At 35.3% G+C, this 16,637-nt stretch overlaps 1 protein-coding gene across 5 annotated transcripts; it reads right to left on the reverse strand.

The window, feature by feature from the left end:
• Positions 1-11: 11 nt before the first annotated feature.
• On the reverse strand, positions 12-13,047 carry LOC128858531 (glutathione synthetase-like). Of its 5 annotated transcripts, none has more exons than XM_054094897.1 (10): positions 12,823-13,036; positions 12,377-12,553; positions 12,005-12,217; positions 8,959-9,125; positions 3,072-3,114; positions 2,876-3,001; positions 2,696-2,808; positions 926-1,139; positions 659-829; positions 12-393 (listed from the first exon to the last, which is right to left on the reverse strand). In XM_054094897.1, the coding sequence occupies exons 2-10, from the start codon at positions 12,524-12,526 to the stop codon at positions 115-117; spliced, it is 1,476 nt and encodes a 491-aa protein (XP_053950872.1). In that variant the 5' UTR covers positions 12,527-12,553; positions 12,823-13,036; the 3' UTR covers positions 12-114. The 5 variants fall into 5 exon arrangements, 4 of the variants coding, with proteins under 4 accessions (XP_053950872.1, XP_053950873.1, XP_053950874.1 ...); XM_054094898.1 differs by lacking the exon at positions 8,959-9,125 and adding an exon at positions 3,689-3,822 and having other exon boundaries at positions 12,823-13,035; XM_054094899.1 differs by lacking the exon at positions 12,377-12,553.
• Between the last annotated feature and the right edge of the window lie 3,590 nt (positions 13,048-16,637).

Genomic DNA, 16,637 nt, shown 5'->3' on the forward strand with positions numbered 1-16,637 from the left:
GCAAATACATATATATTAAAATATGGTTTGTATTAAAAAATGGCGTTTTCGGTTTTTTTATTTAATAGCATTTTACATGATGGTTAAAATATTAAGTAACTAATGGTTAAAACGCTAATCCAGCAGATAGGGACTGTCTAGGGCGCCGAGCCCGGCTGCAACACCGCCTTCGTTCGCAGTAGAAAGTTTCGTGCGCAGCATATGACCAGCTTGATAATTACAAACTATATTGTCCACATCACCTATTATTACGCCGAAAATGCCCAATTCGGAGACAAGATCTACCACTTCCGGTGGAGATTTACCTTCTGGACGTATCATGTAACCCTTGGAAATTGGTGGTTGGATTAGATCCATAAGAATCCAAGCTGCGCGTTCAACACGACTCATTTTCTATAAAGAAGAATAAGAGGCTAAAAAACAATGAAGAACAAATAAATGTTAAAGCAACCACTGACAATAAAACGACAAACCAAATCTAATTCAAAACCGTACATAAAACTCAAAAATTAAAAGAAGAGCAAGGAACCTTGATGAAAGCAATTATGACAGTATTCCAGCAAACGAAGAGTTTTTGTACAATATATGTATGAGGCCGTTGAGTAGTCAGCTTTTAGAAGTTACAAAGAGATATTCGCTTTCAAGTGTCTTAACTTACCCTAAGGGCATCTGGAATGTCACTGCCATATACATTATTGCCACCACCTTCGCGTTGTGGCTTCAACACGAATCGTTCTGGTTCCTTCAGTGCCATTTCGTATGAGGCATTACCAGCTTCAGAGTCGTCCAGCGAATAGAGGCCCGTAAAAATTTGACCCACTGCTTTTATCTGAAAAAAAAAAAAAAAAAAAAAAAAACGTTTTTATATTTTCACAAATTTATTGGGCACCAAGGTATCTATACGGAATCATTTTAATTGCCCTACCTTCTCGGGATCGCTTATAAACCGCTCCAACATTGCTGGCAGTGCAAGCGCTTGTTGTACTTTTTTGGTACCGGCCAAATGATAGTGTATGGAAGGACATTTAATCGCACGTGAACACTCCATCATATATCGTGCATCCCATTCATCTTGGGAGGGATAGTGGGCAGGTTCGTAGCCAGCACGGAAATAAATAACAGCCACTTCGTGTTCGCCACTGCAAAAGAGTACGCAAATGAAATTAATGAAGAAATTCGATGATAAATAGATATGAAACAACGCGTGACAACTTTTATTTAGGAAATAATTGCATCATTATTATTTGTGTGCATTTCAGAATAGTGACGGTTTTTATGAGCATTCAAGTATTTTTCCTTTTTTCATTTATATAATATATATGTACGAGTATGTAAAGTGTTAAGCATTTTTGGCATGTAAAAGCCTTTCAAATATGGGCTATAAAAGTTTTTGGCTTGAAGTTTTCTAAAGATTCTGATTAAATAGTTAAACATTTTAACGTCATTTTGATGTCATTCAATATTTGTGAATTTTGTACAAAATTTGGCACTTTGAGTTATATAGTTTTTATTGTAGGATGATGTAGGATAGTTACAACGCCCTCCTATTATTTGGTACAAAGGTGTGGTGTAAGCATCAGGATGAATTATAAAATATTCAAAGGGTAAAGAGATTTCTCGCTCTATTCTGACTCACAATGTAAAAAAAAACAATAATTCTCCTTTGCAAATGTAGGCATGAATTACAAAAAGTTACATAGCAGTTAAAAATTTATTATTTTATGCACGAGGAACTCTTCAATCACTTTCAAAATGGGCAAAAGTTATCGAACAAAACGGCGTATTCTAAATCAAATAAATATAACTATACTAATTTCATCGCCGAAATACAGTAGCTCATCCTGTTAACCCAAGACCTTGGTGACGGTTAATGGCTCGATCTCACGAATGACTTGTTCAATGTTCTCCTTAAGGGCAATGGATAGTCCGCACTTTTTTTTTGTTCTAATTAAACATAATGTTAACATTATAATTCGGTAACCGTCTTAAGTCTTGGTATCGTGACACATCAGCTGAAACTCATTTCACTGTTATTTTAAAGATCTCATTAGAGTTTGGGGAGATTTTACAAAAGCAAAATACTTGAAAAGTATAGAAGTAGCTAAAATTGTTTAACTCAAGAGCTACCATGTTGGACTCTAAAAAAGACGTTCACGATCTGCACTTACACATACTGCTCTAGCTCTGATAGACCATTTGCTACTGATCCTGTATCCCCTTAATATATAATATAAGTAAATAAATAACATTTCTTCATATTCATAATAATATTTTACATTCAGGCAACTTTGGGACTTCAAGATCTACAGCTAATATATATATATACAATATAATTGGCGCGTGCACCCTTTTTGGGTGTTTGGCCGAGCTCCTCCTCCTATGTGTGGTGTGCGTCTTGATGTTGTTCCACAAATGGAGGGACCTACAGTTTTAAGCCGACTCCGAACGGCAGATATTTTTATGAGCTTTTTCATAGCAGAAATACACTCGGAGGTTTGCCATTGCCTGCCGAGGGGCGACCGCTATTAGAAAAATGTTTTTTTTCTTAATTTTGGTGTTTCACCGAGATTCGAACCGACGTTCTCTCTGTGAATTACGAATGGTAGTCACGCAAATACCCATTCGGCTACGGCGGCGCCGTATATAGTACAGCTAATAGCATTTAGTATTAATACAGAAGTATAAAATAACTTACAGGAACAATTCTTTGTTCGGTCCCAATTTACCCTCTTTAAATACGTCTGTTAAGGTGCGGCGCAACACTTTGATATGTGGGTATTTTTCACGTATATAGAACTCGTGGAAACGCTATAAAAAATCAAACGAAAATTTCTCTACCTTTAATATAGTTGGTGTTTTAATATTGCACGCATACCTGATCACAAATATTATAGGTAACATCTTCAATGATAAAAAGAATAACTGCTTTTGGTTTTTCATACAATTCCCAGGCCTTAATCATGCCACCACAAATGCCGGACAAGGCATTATTTTCGGGCATCTAAAAAATGTGATGAATATATGTATTAAAATAATTTAACTTAAAAATGGCTTTATTTGTTTGCACTTACATTTTTTAATTTGTCTGCATAGCCCAGTTCCCGCAACACAAAGCTGCATTATACAAATTATATATATATATATTAGATTAACGGAACTGCCAGTAAAGCGAAGAAAATTTCAGTTGTGTATACAACACACATAAGCATATAAATAAGATTATAAGCTATCAACAGTTACGTACAAGCTAACTTACGCTAACTTCAAACATCTACATGATATTTCTATTTCATATATACATATGACTACTAAGAAAAGTAATATATTATATTAAACCGAAAATATTTTACTTAATAAATAAAGAGAGCATAACTAAAATTACAATTTAAATGAAACCGTGCATACGAGGCTAAACAAATTTTGCTAAGTAAATAGAAAAATTAGTCACATAATAGATAAACAATAATTTAAAATATGTAAAAAAGGATGCAAGCGTTTTTTTTTTTTCAAGTTCATATACATACATACATTCACATAAAAAAATTATAAATTGCAGTGCTCTTGCTGTAAAACTAGAGATCTTATGATATTGTTTCATTTATAACACAAAAATTTTATATATACATAGAGTAGAAAGAACGAAATGAAAGAAAAAAAGATAGTTTCATGTTGCAAAAAACCAAAATACCTCTGCAGAGGCATCATTTGTGTGGAGATACCACCGAAACTAGAGGCAATCGTGTTGATTTCAACTTGTTTTATTGAATTGTCTTCTAACATGTGAGCCAAATAGTCGGAACGTAATAAACCGAGCGACAAAGCCTGAAAATTGATACACATACAAACATTTACATCATCAAAAAAAATGTTGTTTATAAAAGAAAATAGGGAACAAATTAGGGTAATGATGGCTCTAACCACTTCCGTACTGAATGTGGTTGCGATGACTGTGTTGATTGACTGATTTGATTAAATGAACGATTTAGCTGCCACTGTAAATGAGTTATTCAACTTCAACTATTGAGATATATTAATAAACTACGAAATAATGTTAAAAGCAACAAAACATACATACATATGTACACATAAAATAGTATTGATTTAAAATAAACGATAAAAAACTGTACATAAACTGAAATAATATCATTGGTTTAATGAATCATCTCTACACTTCTTGCTCTACAACATAGTGACTTGACTATTGTAATTAAGGAGTATAAATAGAGTGAAAAAACGAAGAGATCGCAGCGCGAAGGGTCTTTAAAAATACATTTAGTGCATTTAATTGTAATGCGCTTGAATGTGGAATTGAGTCGAAGCAGATTCAACTGGGTCTCAGTGACTATTTGAGGATCTTGAAAATGTTTAGAAAAAACCCCGGCCAAACTGTGTGCCAAACAAATGCCAACACTAAGAAAAGAAAAGAAAAATAAATAGGAAAGTAAAAAACAGTTGCAAAAGTAAGGAATAGTTAAATATGAATAACAAGAAAAAAAATAATAATAATAATAAGAATCAGAAATGTATGTCTAAATTTTAATAGTTAATTTTTTTTAAATACCTGCAGTAAAACTATATTCAATGAAGCACAATCTTAATCAAACTGAATTCGAGGACTGCCATTCCGCTAGTATTCCAAATGTACGGTCTGCATCGCCCAATGCGATGGATTACATACTTATATGAGTTTTATGGCAGCACCATTCCCCATACCAAGAAAATATCGTCGACAAGTAACCAACGCTTTTCGTAAGATTGTTGTATTAAAAATTTGTAAGATAGCCAAAATTATTTCTAAATCGATTTTATTGCAGTCGAAATTGCATATGTATTAATTTATTAAATTATTTGAAATCGTTCACCAGTAGAAAGACGTTATTGTTTTTTTATACGTCTACATAAATGCGTTTTTGTGGAATACTGGTTGTTCAATAAGTTTTTTGTTCTGTTGGTACCCTCTTCATATGAACGTATGTGACGTTTCATTTCAATCCGCCAATTCATTTTTTGTTTACTGCCATTTAGTATCGACATCTGACATTTAGTATCGACGTCTACAACAGAAAAAATAAAGTATCGTGCAGTGATTGAATTTTTATTTTTGGGAGGTTTGAAGCAAAAGAAAATTATTAACGAATTTTTGAAAGCTACTGTTGGTACAGTAGAAAGATGGGTTGCTGAATTTAAACGTGGTCGTACAAGCGTTGAATACGGTGCACGTCAAGCACGTCCAAAAGCAGCAACAACAGCAGAAATCGTAGGAAAATACAGGATATCGTATTGGACTGAAAGAGATTTAGTAGAAGCAGTAGGCATCTCATTGGGCATTGTGAACAATATTTTGATTGAAGTATTGGGTTTTAGGATGGCGGCAGCCGTAGCAGAATGAGTTGGTGCGTGACTAACATTCGGAATGCGGAGTACGTTGGTTCGAATCACCGTGAAACAGCAAAATTAAGAACTTTTTTTTCCTATGGCGGTCGCCCCTTGCCAGGCAATGCCAAGCCTCCGAGTGTATTTCTGGAGTCTGCTTAAAACCGTAGGTCCCTCCATTTGTGGAACAACATCATGACGCAAGCCACAAATAGAGGGAAGAGCTCGGGCAAATACCCAAAAAGGGTGTAAGCGCCAATTATGTGCGTCGATTCATCACTATGGGTGATTCTTGGATCTAGCACCATGATCCTGAATCAAAACAAGAGGCTAAAGAGTGGTGTGAAATGATTCGTGATCAGAAATCGGCCAAGGAGTTAGAATCAGTTTTTTGGATGGGATAGGCATTTTGTTTGTGGATTACTTGCAATCTGGTAAAGAATAAATTGTGAATATTATTATAATCTTTTAGACCAGTTGAAGGGAAGAAATTGGTAAAAAAACCCCCAGTTTGCAAAAGAAACAAGTTCTTTCTCATCACATAGGAGGATGTCCTCCACTTGCCGATTATCATCTCGATTGAGAGACCTGCCGACTTTGTTTCCGCGGACCACCGGTCATACATTAACTTCAACAAAGCTAATTGGGTCGGCTTCGCGGAATTCACCGAGGACACCTTCGCCACTCTCCCCATCCCCACCCATGTGCGCGTAGGCGAACGCGCACGCCGCAAGGTGCTCACAGCTGCTGCGGTTCGCTTCATACCCGCTGGAAGGATCCGGGTCCACCGTAAGGTCTCTGTCGAATCCGACAAAGCACAACGACAAGGTGGACAATGGACAATGATGATGTTCATGAGGCCATCAACCAAATTAAATCATCTAAAACCATTGGCCCTGACGAACTAAACATGCTGATGTTGAAAAAGCTGGGTCCATTGGGAGTAGAGGGTTTTCAATATGTCCATGGCCACTCTCGTAACTCCTGACAGGTGGAAATCAGGGAGAGTGGTCCCACTACTGAAACCTGGGAAACCCGCCAGCCAAGGGACTCTTCTCGGCCGATAACTCTCCTTTCCCCAGTAGTGAAGACTTTTGAAGCCCTTCTACTACCACTCTCCTCCCACGAAACACCTGACCCCAGCCACATGCACGGCTTCCGACGAGTGTGCACAGTACTACCACAGCACTCACCGCCATAAACACCCAGATAAACCGCGGGCCCAACCAAAACCACCCTGCGAGAAGACTGTCCTAGTAGCGCCGGACCTAAAGAAGGCTTTCGCAACTGTCAACCACGCCACGCTACTAGATGCCATAAGAGGGAGTCTCTTTGTTATCATACGCCGACGACTGCACGATAATGGCGTCGGGCAATTGATGGCCTATGATCCAAGGTAAACGACTACCTCGCCAGCCTTTCTCGCATCTTTACTGCGAGGAACTTACAGCTCTCCCCCACTAAATCCACGGCGACCCTTTTCACCAAGCTACAACTGAAGGTGAAAGTCGATGACACACAAATTCCGACGGGTAACAACCCCAAAATATTGGGAGTTACCTTTGACAGCTTGCTCTCCTTCTCAGCGCATACAACCGCTATTTCAACTAAAGTACTGAATCGCAACAAAGTTCTCTAGTCGCTTGCCGGCAGCACTTGGGGCAAAGACAAGGAAATGTTGCTGCCGACTTTTAAAGCAATAGGCCGATCGGTTCTAAACTATGCAGCGCCTGTCTGGTCGCCTAGAACCAGTGATTCGCAGCGGACGAAGCTTCAAACCTGTAAAAACACTGCATTAAGGACCGCGACAGGATGTCTTATGATGTCACCGATACAACACCTACCCGATGAGGCCCTTATGCTGACTGTTAAGGAGCATAAAAAACTGCTCAGTAAGCAGTTTCTGCTAGAGTGGACGAGATCCTAGACAAAACAGACAGACAGCTACTGGATCGGACAGTGTACAGACAGGCCATAAACGACATTCATCGGGAGACTCTCACCACCTTCTTAAGCTCCCCGAGAGTCCCGCGTATCCTTGGCACAATTACGTTCTGGATACTGTAGCAGATTAAACTTCTACTTATCTAGAATTAACCCCGACATACTAAACATATTTCCAGCACGGGAAGGCACACCGCACGACACTAACCACTTTTTCACATGCCCCATCACACCCACCCATCTAAGACCCCTCTCCCTCTGAACCCAACCTGTCGAAACAGCAAGTTTCCTGGGCCTACCGTTAGCTGCGCTAGATGAAGAGGGCCTGTGATTTCTACTACACTGACAGGGCAAAGTATACTGCTACAACAACAACAGCCCTTCCAAATTCTCAATTCAGGGATGCTGTTCATAAATTTGAGTCTCGTTGGAACCAGTGTATTGATGTTCAGAAGGACTATACTGAATAATAAAGTGTATTTCAAACCATACTCAAACCATACCATACAATTGTGTTTTTCTTATCGAACCGCAAATCTTATTGAACAACCTGGTAGTTACATGTGCATGCATAGCATTTTTCAAGTTAGGTTTCAGAATACTTCATAAAAGTGCAAATAAGGCTCTGGCAAGTCAAGGTTTATTATTATCCGAGCAGATAAAAAGCCGAGGTAATACCTATAAAATTATATTTTTCACCATGAGGTTTCACGGTTTTGAATATGGACTCTAGGTCCAGTTTTTCAGTGCTATTATTTTGGCGAATTTTTACTGAGTTTAACCCTTAAAAATTGAACGCTTAATTTTAGTTTAGCTAGAAAGCAGAGTTAAACTTACACCGAAAAACTGTTAATATACTAAGTTTCCTATGTTTCGCATAGCTTTCAGCAACTACCTACAAACTAATCAGTTGATTCTAAAGTTATACTTGTTTAGTATTTATATTATTAACTCGGCCTCTACAAGACAAGTGTATTTTTAAATTAATTTTAAATTAATTTAGTGTGCTCTGATCGATTTTTTTAATATATATGACTCAGACTGGTATCAAAAAGCTGCCGAGTTAAACTTTAACTTCAACACAAATCTTTTAACAAAATTGAATTTAAATGTTTCTTCATCCGAAGTTAATGAATATTTCGGAATGGTAAATGAGTTGGGGGAAAAATTTAAATAGAACAAGGAGGCCAACTTCAGTCTATAAAAGCAATATGCACTACTTTATTAATATTCCATTTCCATTTTAATAAACCAATATACAGTTATTTCGCTTTTTGTTTTTCTTTTTCACAATAAATTTAAAGGCAGGCAACATGCTTAGCGAGAAAACATTGCAATTAAAAGGCAAAATAACTTACAGAAAAAACACTACTTAAAATAAAAAGTCACTAAAAATGCATATACAAATACATACATATTTATTTTTCTCATTTCAGAGAAAAAAACAAACTCATAAAAACTAAACAATTTGTTCTTTAAATAAAAAAAAACTATGCATGAACTTAAGTTTTTTGTAATCCAATCTCCATCTTATGCTCTAACTATTATTTTGAATTAAAACAATGCAAACTCAACAATTCGTTTGGCTACACACTATATATTGCTAATGTTAAAATATGGCATTAATAATCAAATTTGCACCTTTGTATGGTTTTGCTTGCTGGTCCTAAATGGCCAAAACCGGAAGCTATTGTGTTAATTTCAACTTGTTTCCAGCAACAGTAGGCACAGGGGGTATGTTTCTCTAGCAATTCTGTACATTTCGTCTCCAACATCAAATCACTGCGCATTACGCCCAACGAAATTCGCTTTATATTGATGTAAATTGTATATTTTTGGGTAATTTTGTTTTTATTCATTTTGACAATGATTTTCACCATTTTTTATAGTTTTAATTACGATAGATTCATTTTCGATAGCGAATGCGGGTGCATGTTTTGTGTATTCACATGAACATATAAGGAAATAATAAAAATTAGAAACTATCAGACAAAAAAGTGGAATAAACTAAAATATATATGTATATATGTATTAATTTATGTATGTTATATATACATAGGGCTCCATTACTGAAAATATAATACAGGGTGAACGATATGAAGTGTTACCTATTCAAAACACCATAACTTTTTTGTGTGAAATTAGTTTTCATTGATTTCAAAGACAAAATTGTTTAAAAATGTTTACAATTTTAACATATATTCACTTTAGCTCGATATGACCACTTTTTTTTGCCTTGAATATAGCCTTCAAACGGTCAAAAAATGAGTTGCATGTTGCACGAATGTGATCTTCAGGTATTTTGGCCCATTCTCGTATAATCGCTTTTTTCAGCGCATCCATACTGGCATATTTTTTTGTCTTCACCTTGCTCTCCAAAATAGACCAGATGGAATAGTCCATCGGATTTGCGTCTGGTGAATTCGAAAGCCATTGTTTGGACGAAATGAAGTGTGGAACATAATTTTTTAACCATGGTTCACACGAGCTTTATGAGACGGTGCCGAGCCCTGTTGGAACGTCCATGGTCTACGACCGAAATGTTTGCGTTTATGTTTTTCCCGATAATAAGTCGCATTCACTTTGACACCAGGCTCCATAAAAACGATTAGAGAGCGTCCATCAGCGGTCATTGCGGCCCAAACCATTACTTGCGATGGGAAATTGCTTCGAGTGGCCAAACGTAGGCTCAAATTCTCGTATGAGCGTTCGGTAAAGTAAACACGATCGTTTTGAGTGTTTATGAACTGCTCAATTGGGACATTTTTTTCATCAGAAAACACAATATTAGGAAATTCGCCACGTTCGTGCAAGCGCAACAACTCCTTTGCTCTTTCGAACTGAACTTTTTTTTGCTGGGGTGAAAGATCGTGTGCTTTTTGGAATTTGAAGCCTTGACCTTGAGCTCATTTTTCAATATGCGTGCGAATTGCGATATTTTCAGTTCTTTGGCCATTTTTCTTCCACTTCGACGTGGATTTCGTTCAAGTCAAGCTTTCACTTTCCGAACCATTTCTGGCGTTGTTGCGTTTTTTTTGGTCCACCTCCATAGCGTTTTGCAATGCTACCAGTATCATTGTAACGTTTTATAGTGCGATACACAAACATTTTATTCTCTTTGAGATGACTGAGCTCACGAACAATGGCTGGTTGTGATTTTCCAGCCAAATATAACGCAATCACACTATTACGTTTGAATTCCATCACAGGAAAAAAATCAACAAAACTGAGACGCAAATGCTTTTGATCTCTTATAAACAATATATTGAACTGTCATTAGAAATTTTTGACGTCGACGTCATGGGCTGTTTTACAGATACAAGCAGTGTGAAGTTTGTAACACTTCATATCGTTCACCCTGTATATGTATAAAACCAAATTTGAGATACTATGCAGAAATGACCGACAACTCTTATTTTATGCTGTGTAAAATATTCATATCGATTCCTTTTAACAGTATGTCATTAGAAGACAATGCATCTTTTTTTACTTAAGGAGGAATATAAATTGAAAGTTTTCTCTATGTTTGGATTTTTGGAATATACTTATAATGATCGGTTTTTCTTAACTAACTACTACTATGTGGGAGGCATAGCGAAAAATGTAAAGTAATAGCATAAATTTAATAATAGTAAATGAGAATATGGCATGAGTGAGTATATACTTTATTACAGTGAAAAAATGCATACAAAAACATAAAGGAAAAAACTTTTAAAATATTAGCAACAATTTTACTCAGTCGTGGTTTGTTATATTAGATTAATGAGTTTCTGACTGCCACAAGCTAATTGAGTATCAAGATTTATATATGTCGACAATTTTCAATTTTTAAACATTATAAATTTCTTTAAAATGAGCAGCTGATAAATGTTTTGATTTGAGAAGCATTAGTGTGTCGACAATAGATTATCTTTGTTTAGATTATAGCTCTAGATATATATAGCAAATCTAGTAGTTCCATATTCGCTCGAATTTCGTTCATTGCTTAAATGTTTGTTCGAAATTTTTGAGCTTTTGAACAATTTAAGCAGCTAACCGGCAGCAAAAAACAAGTGCTGACATTGCTCAGATTACGCAATTACTTGATATACTCAAGCTCAGCTGCATATATTATATTAATTTCCTCTTATTTTAATGAACAATGAAATTAAAAGTAATATAACGATCTATTCTTCTGTATATGCAACTTTAGGATAGCCAAAACATTAAAAATGTTGGTATGGATTGTCTGTAGCTAAATAAGGGAAATCTTTTCGTAACATTTATGTTTTTTTTGCATCTGAAGAAAGTGATTTTTTGATATTCACATAGTCATTTTATTGCCATTAAAAAGCATTTTATGTACACAATAAAAGTAATATGCATACAAATCTAACTACAACGAAATGAAATATTTTTAGTGCAATGCAAGACACTTTTTTAATATATAATATATATATATATATATAGGTATATATATATATTTTATTATGAGAATGTTTTTCATAGTAAGAAGTAGTTCAGCCGAGCTATGACGATGTAAAATTTGTTCTTTAACACAGTCAAGAAAAGTTGTAAAGTATATATTTTTGCATGTACATATGTATGTACTTCGTTCAGAGATATAATTTCTTAATCATTAAATTTTGATGAATTTTAGGATTTTTTATAATAAAAACAAATTAAATATGTATTAATTTGGGCATACCTGTCCAAAGCCATTGGCGAGCACTTTTTTGTACACATTAAATAGGTTAGATGTGAATTCATCCACTTTTATAGTTTCTGCAAGAGTTGTAGTGAGAAATTCCTCATCGTGTGCCACATTGTGCATCAATTGATTAATAATGGTTTGCAAATTTCTGGCTTTTTCGAACTCTTTGCGCGGGAAGGACGATGGCATCAAAATAAATGGAGCAAACTGGTAATCAAAAATGATTAAAATATATAATAAAGTGCTATATACATATAAAATGGGTTTAATAAATAGCAAAATTTAGACAGGCTATAAATACTCAAAACAACGAACAAATAATAATAAAATCCATAAGTAGCTAATATTACAATGAATGTACATTACATTTAGTGAATCTGGACTGAAGTTGATTTTGGAGCGCATAGCAGCACCATGCATAATTGCCCAATCTTTCGCCTTCTGTGTTATTTCAACCAGTGTCCGCTCCTCAATTGGCAGCGGTATACAAGGTTCCAGTTCAGTTTTTGGCGACATCTTGAATAATTTAACGCCCCACTAGTTCTACAAGCAGTTATAACAAAGAAATTATTTAGTATAGACGTAGAATTGTTTTAAGCTTTGTGCCCCGTCACGAAGATGATGCATACAAAAACTACTATATGCTCCACTCCACGGAAAACGTCACACGTTGGCTCAAGTGTACATATTCACATATTTGTACGACTAATTAATATAAATAAACAAAAAGTGCTCGCACACAATTTTACGAGTTGATTGTGTGATATCCGGTCTTGTTGCCAATAGATCAAACCAAAAAACTCCATACCAACCTTTTCCTACGTATTTCGGTTCATAGGCACGTGACTCGCGGTATTACTCGAAAATCGTTATAATGCTACCTTCCCACTGGAATTGTGTATTAACTGTGTATATAGCGCTTTGCAATCGTTTTAAAACATTTTTGGTCAGAATTAATTTCACCTGTACTTAGAATTTAAAGCCTTATCAACAAAATTCAGCTGGAAGGGTTGCCATCGTATTTTAAATTTTTCACTTTTGTTTTAATAAAATATCTCAAAATAATACCTCTGAGTTCGATAACTGGATTGTAAAATAAAAATATCACATTAATGGCAACACAACTTGCTTGCTTTATCGAATCATTTTATTACTTTCCGTTTACTCTTTCACACATTTCATTGCAGACTGCAATGGGCATAGATAACGCGTTATCTATGGCAGACTGCATTGGGCATGCACCACTCGTTCTCGGCGAATGCATTGGTACGTGACTAACATTCGGGAGTGCGTAGATGAGGATCTCCATGTATTAAACAGCAAAATGATAGAAAAGGTTGTTTTTAATAGCGGTCGCCCCTCGGCAGGCAATGACAAACCTCCGAGTGTGATTCTGCCATGAAAAAGCTCATCTTAAAAGACATTTATTTATTTTTAAAATCAAACAAATAACAATGGATTATTTTTACAATGATTGATTCTCAATAAAATCAAAAATAAAATGATGGCTAGTGGTAAAGACGTTGAAGTTGGAGAATGTTTTAAAAAAAGCTTTTTTATGTAAAATGAATTCATAATTAAAAATATTTAACACAAATTTTATTAGAATTATGCTTACAGAGTGTTTTCTCTACTGACGTCCATTTCATTTAGTTTTTAATTTGATGATTCACTTTACATTCGTAATAGTAATTATCCATAACACAGGGTTGTATGTCAAAAAGTATGGTTATTATTAGAGATCGGATTTTTATGCAAATTGAATATGAAAATATATGCAAAAGAGGTTTATTGGGTACAAACCAACAAACACATTTCATTTTTAATTATATATATAGACTCTGCATATTTCTTGCATATTTTTTGCATATTATTTGCACCTCTTTTGCATATATTTTGCATATTCAATTTGCATAAAAATCCGATCTCTAGTTATGTAGGATTATTTTATAATTTCAGATTTTGGTAGAGAAGTTTTGTATGGGAAATCTCGCTTTTTATTTGCGGATTGGGAGTTAGGCACGAAAAAGTAAAGCATCTGCTTATATGTGAACGTATTATAAGAAAGAAATAGGAGTAATAATACGTTCACATATGCATTAATCACCTATAAATCCACCAAATTAATCTATCCGCTCACATATGGCAGATTACCAGCAAAATTTACAATCAGCTGTCAAAACCGCTTTGAAAGGCTTTTCTTCATAGAAATTATTTTGGTGGAATATTTCGGTGTTTTTGTTAATAGCTAATTTAATTGCGCAATTAATAGGCTGCTAATAATAAACAGTTGGAAGAAATCCGTATGCGACCTTTACTGAGGTAGTAAAAAATTATGGCAGCAATGCGCATGGGATATTTAATATTACATTTTATAATAAGTAATAAGAGGACAAAACGGTTATGGAGATACGCTTTTTTCTATAAAATGAATCCCTAATTAATAATATTTAACAAACACTTTATTAGAATTATTTTTACAGACCTGCTTTCTTTGCCGGCATCCATTTCATTTAGTTTTTATTTTGATGTTTCTCCTTACATTTGTAATAATAGTTATCGAAAATACAGAAAACAAAGGGTTGTATGTTGAAAAATATCGTTATTATCTAGGATTATTTTATAATCTCAGATTTTGGGAGAGAAATTTTGAATGGGAAATCGCGCTTTTTAATCACGGATTTTGAGTTAAGCGCGAAAAAGTAGATCATCTACTTATATGTGAACGTATTATAAGAGTATAGATTAATTGGAATAGATTGAATTAATGAGAAATATTTTGAATATATTCAGCAATATTCGGTAAGGTAACGAAACAATTTATGTTTGAAGCGCGAGCTCTCTTTTATACGTTTAATTTTTTGGTTTAAGTTATTCCAAAGACGGGCAGAGAACACAAAGTATTGACGTTCAGTCACCAAACAATTGTATTTCATCGGGACTAGGTGTAAAGAACGGCAAGATTTGAAAACATGAGTCGAACTTTGAGGTATCTGGGTTCCTGAGTATTTCCGAAATTCTGAAACTCTTCCATTTGTGATACGCTTTGTTGCGTTTGTAAATCAAGTCTCTTCAAGACAAGTATACCGTGAGGAAGGCAGTGGCAGACAACAAGGCCATGGAGAAGGGGGGAATTAAATTTGTATACAGATGGTTCCAACGATAAAGTTGGCTATGGAGTATTTTCGAAAGCCTATCCCTTCGACTACCAGACTACTGCAGCCAGGGCCGTGGAGAGAGTATTCGGGCCCCGGGGGAAACTTGAGATGCGGGCCCCTTAAACTTTTTTTTATTTATCAAAATGCGTATTATGTTATAGTGATATAACATTTAAACATTAAAAAACTCACTGATAAAATTTTTGATAGAATTAATTATGAAATATTGATTAAAATGAATTTTAGAAAACTCTTCAGCAGATCTGAAATAAAAACCGCAGCTGAAAAAAGTTAAAATTTTTTATTCAACAAATATTTGAAAATGACTGCCACGATGCTTAGAATTTTGCTTTTCTTGCTTTAGCTGAGGCAAAAGTTCTTATAATATCATCGAAGTCGAGTTTCCTTGCTAACTCAGATTCCAAATACAAAGTTGCCAATCCTGTTACTCGACTCTGAGTTGAACAAGAACGATGGTAGTCTTTGATTCTTGATAAAGCGCTGAACGATCTTTCGGCGCCGGCAACCGATACTGGCAGGGTGCAGAATATTCGCAAAGCAATGCAGATGTTCGGGAACAGAGTATCCAAGTTTTTAGCTGTGATGGCATTCAACAAGTCGGGCGGAGGCATACAACATTCCGAAATTCCAGTAAAATTCGCCTTGTACACACTCTTCAAGTGACACATCTCAATTGAGATTCCTTCCGACACATCAGAAGGGTATTTTTTAGCAAAATTAAGAGCTGCTGTCTGAAATTCTGCTTTTTCAATTTTAGGAAATAGCCACAGGAATGAGAAAATGTTGTTTATGTTTTTAATTGCAGTAAACCGATTTTCAATACCAGTGATAACTGAGTCCATGATGACGAGAAATGTGTTTAATCTAATCATCACTATAATTACACTAGTCTACAAGGAAAAGTATCCGAAATAATTTAAACTAATATCTGCTTCTCTGTCCATGCAAAATTCGGATTGATAACTAAAATTAATTTATTAGTTTGAGTTTTTACGATAATCGTATCTTTCGTGTTTAATGGAACTAGGCCGACAAAATTTAACCAACATTCAGGCCCAGAAACCAGACTATATATTTCCGAAGGTTTATGATGCGCTGAATCCAAATCTGGCCTCAGAATTGCTCTATCAGCTCTGGTTTTCGAGATATCCTAACCTAAAAGTGCAAAAACCACAAACCCACACAGCCCTAACCCCTAGAAACCACCCCTATCATACCGCGAGCAGGCTAACCCACATAACCGCAAGCAGGCTTTCCCACAAACTCCAAATTTACATACTATTAATCCATATATTTCAGGCCCTCAAACCCAAGAAAATTAGTAAGCGACTATATCATGTCTATGTTATCTTAATCGATTTTCAGGTGTAGGAAAATTTCGAAACATGAAAATTTCAAAATGCGATATCTCTGCGAAAAAAAATGATATTTGAGCAAACAAAACGCCA

This window comes from Anastrepha ludens, chromosome 3 (genome assembly GCF_028408465.1).
Source record: "Anastrepha ludens isolate Willacy chromosome 3, idAnaLude1.1, whole genome shotgun sequence".
Taxonomy (NCBI): Eukaryota; Metazoa; Arthropoda; class Insecta; order Diptera; family Tephritidae; genus Anastrepha; species Anastrepha ludens.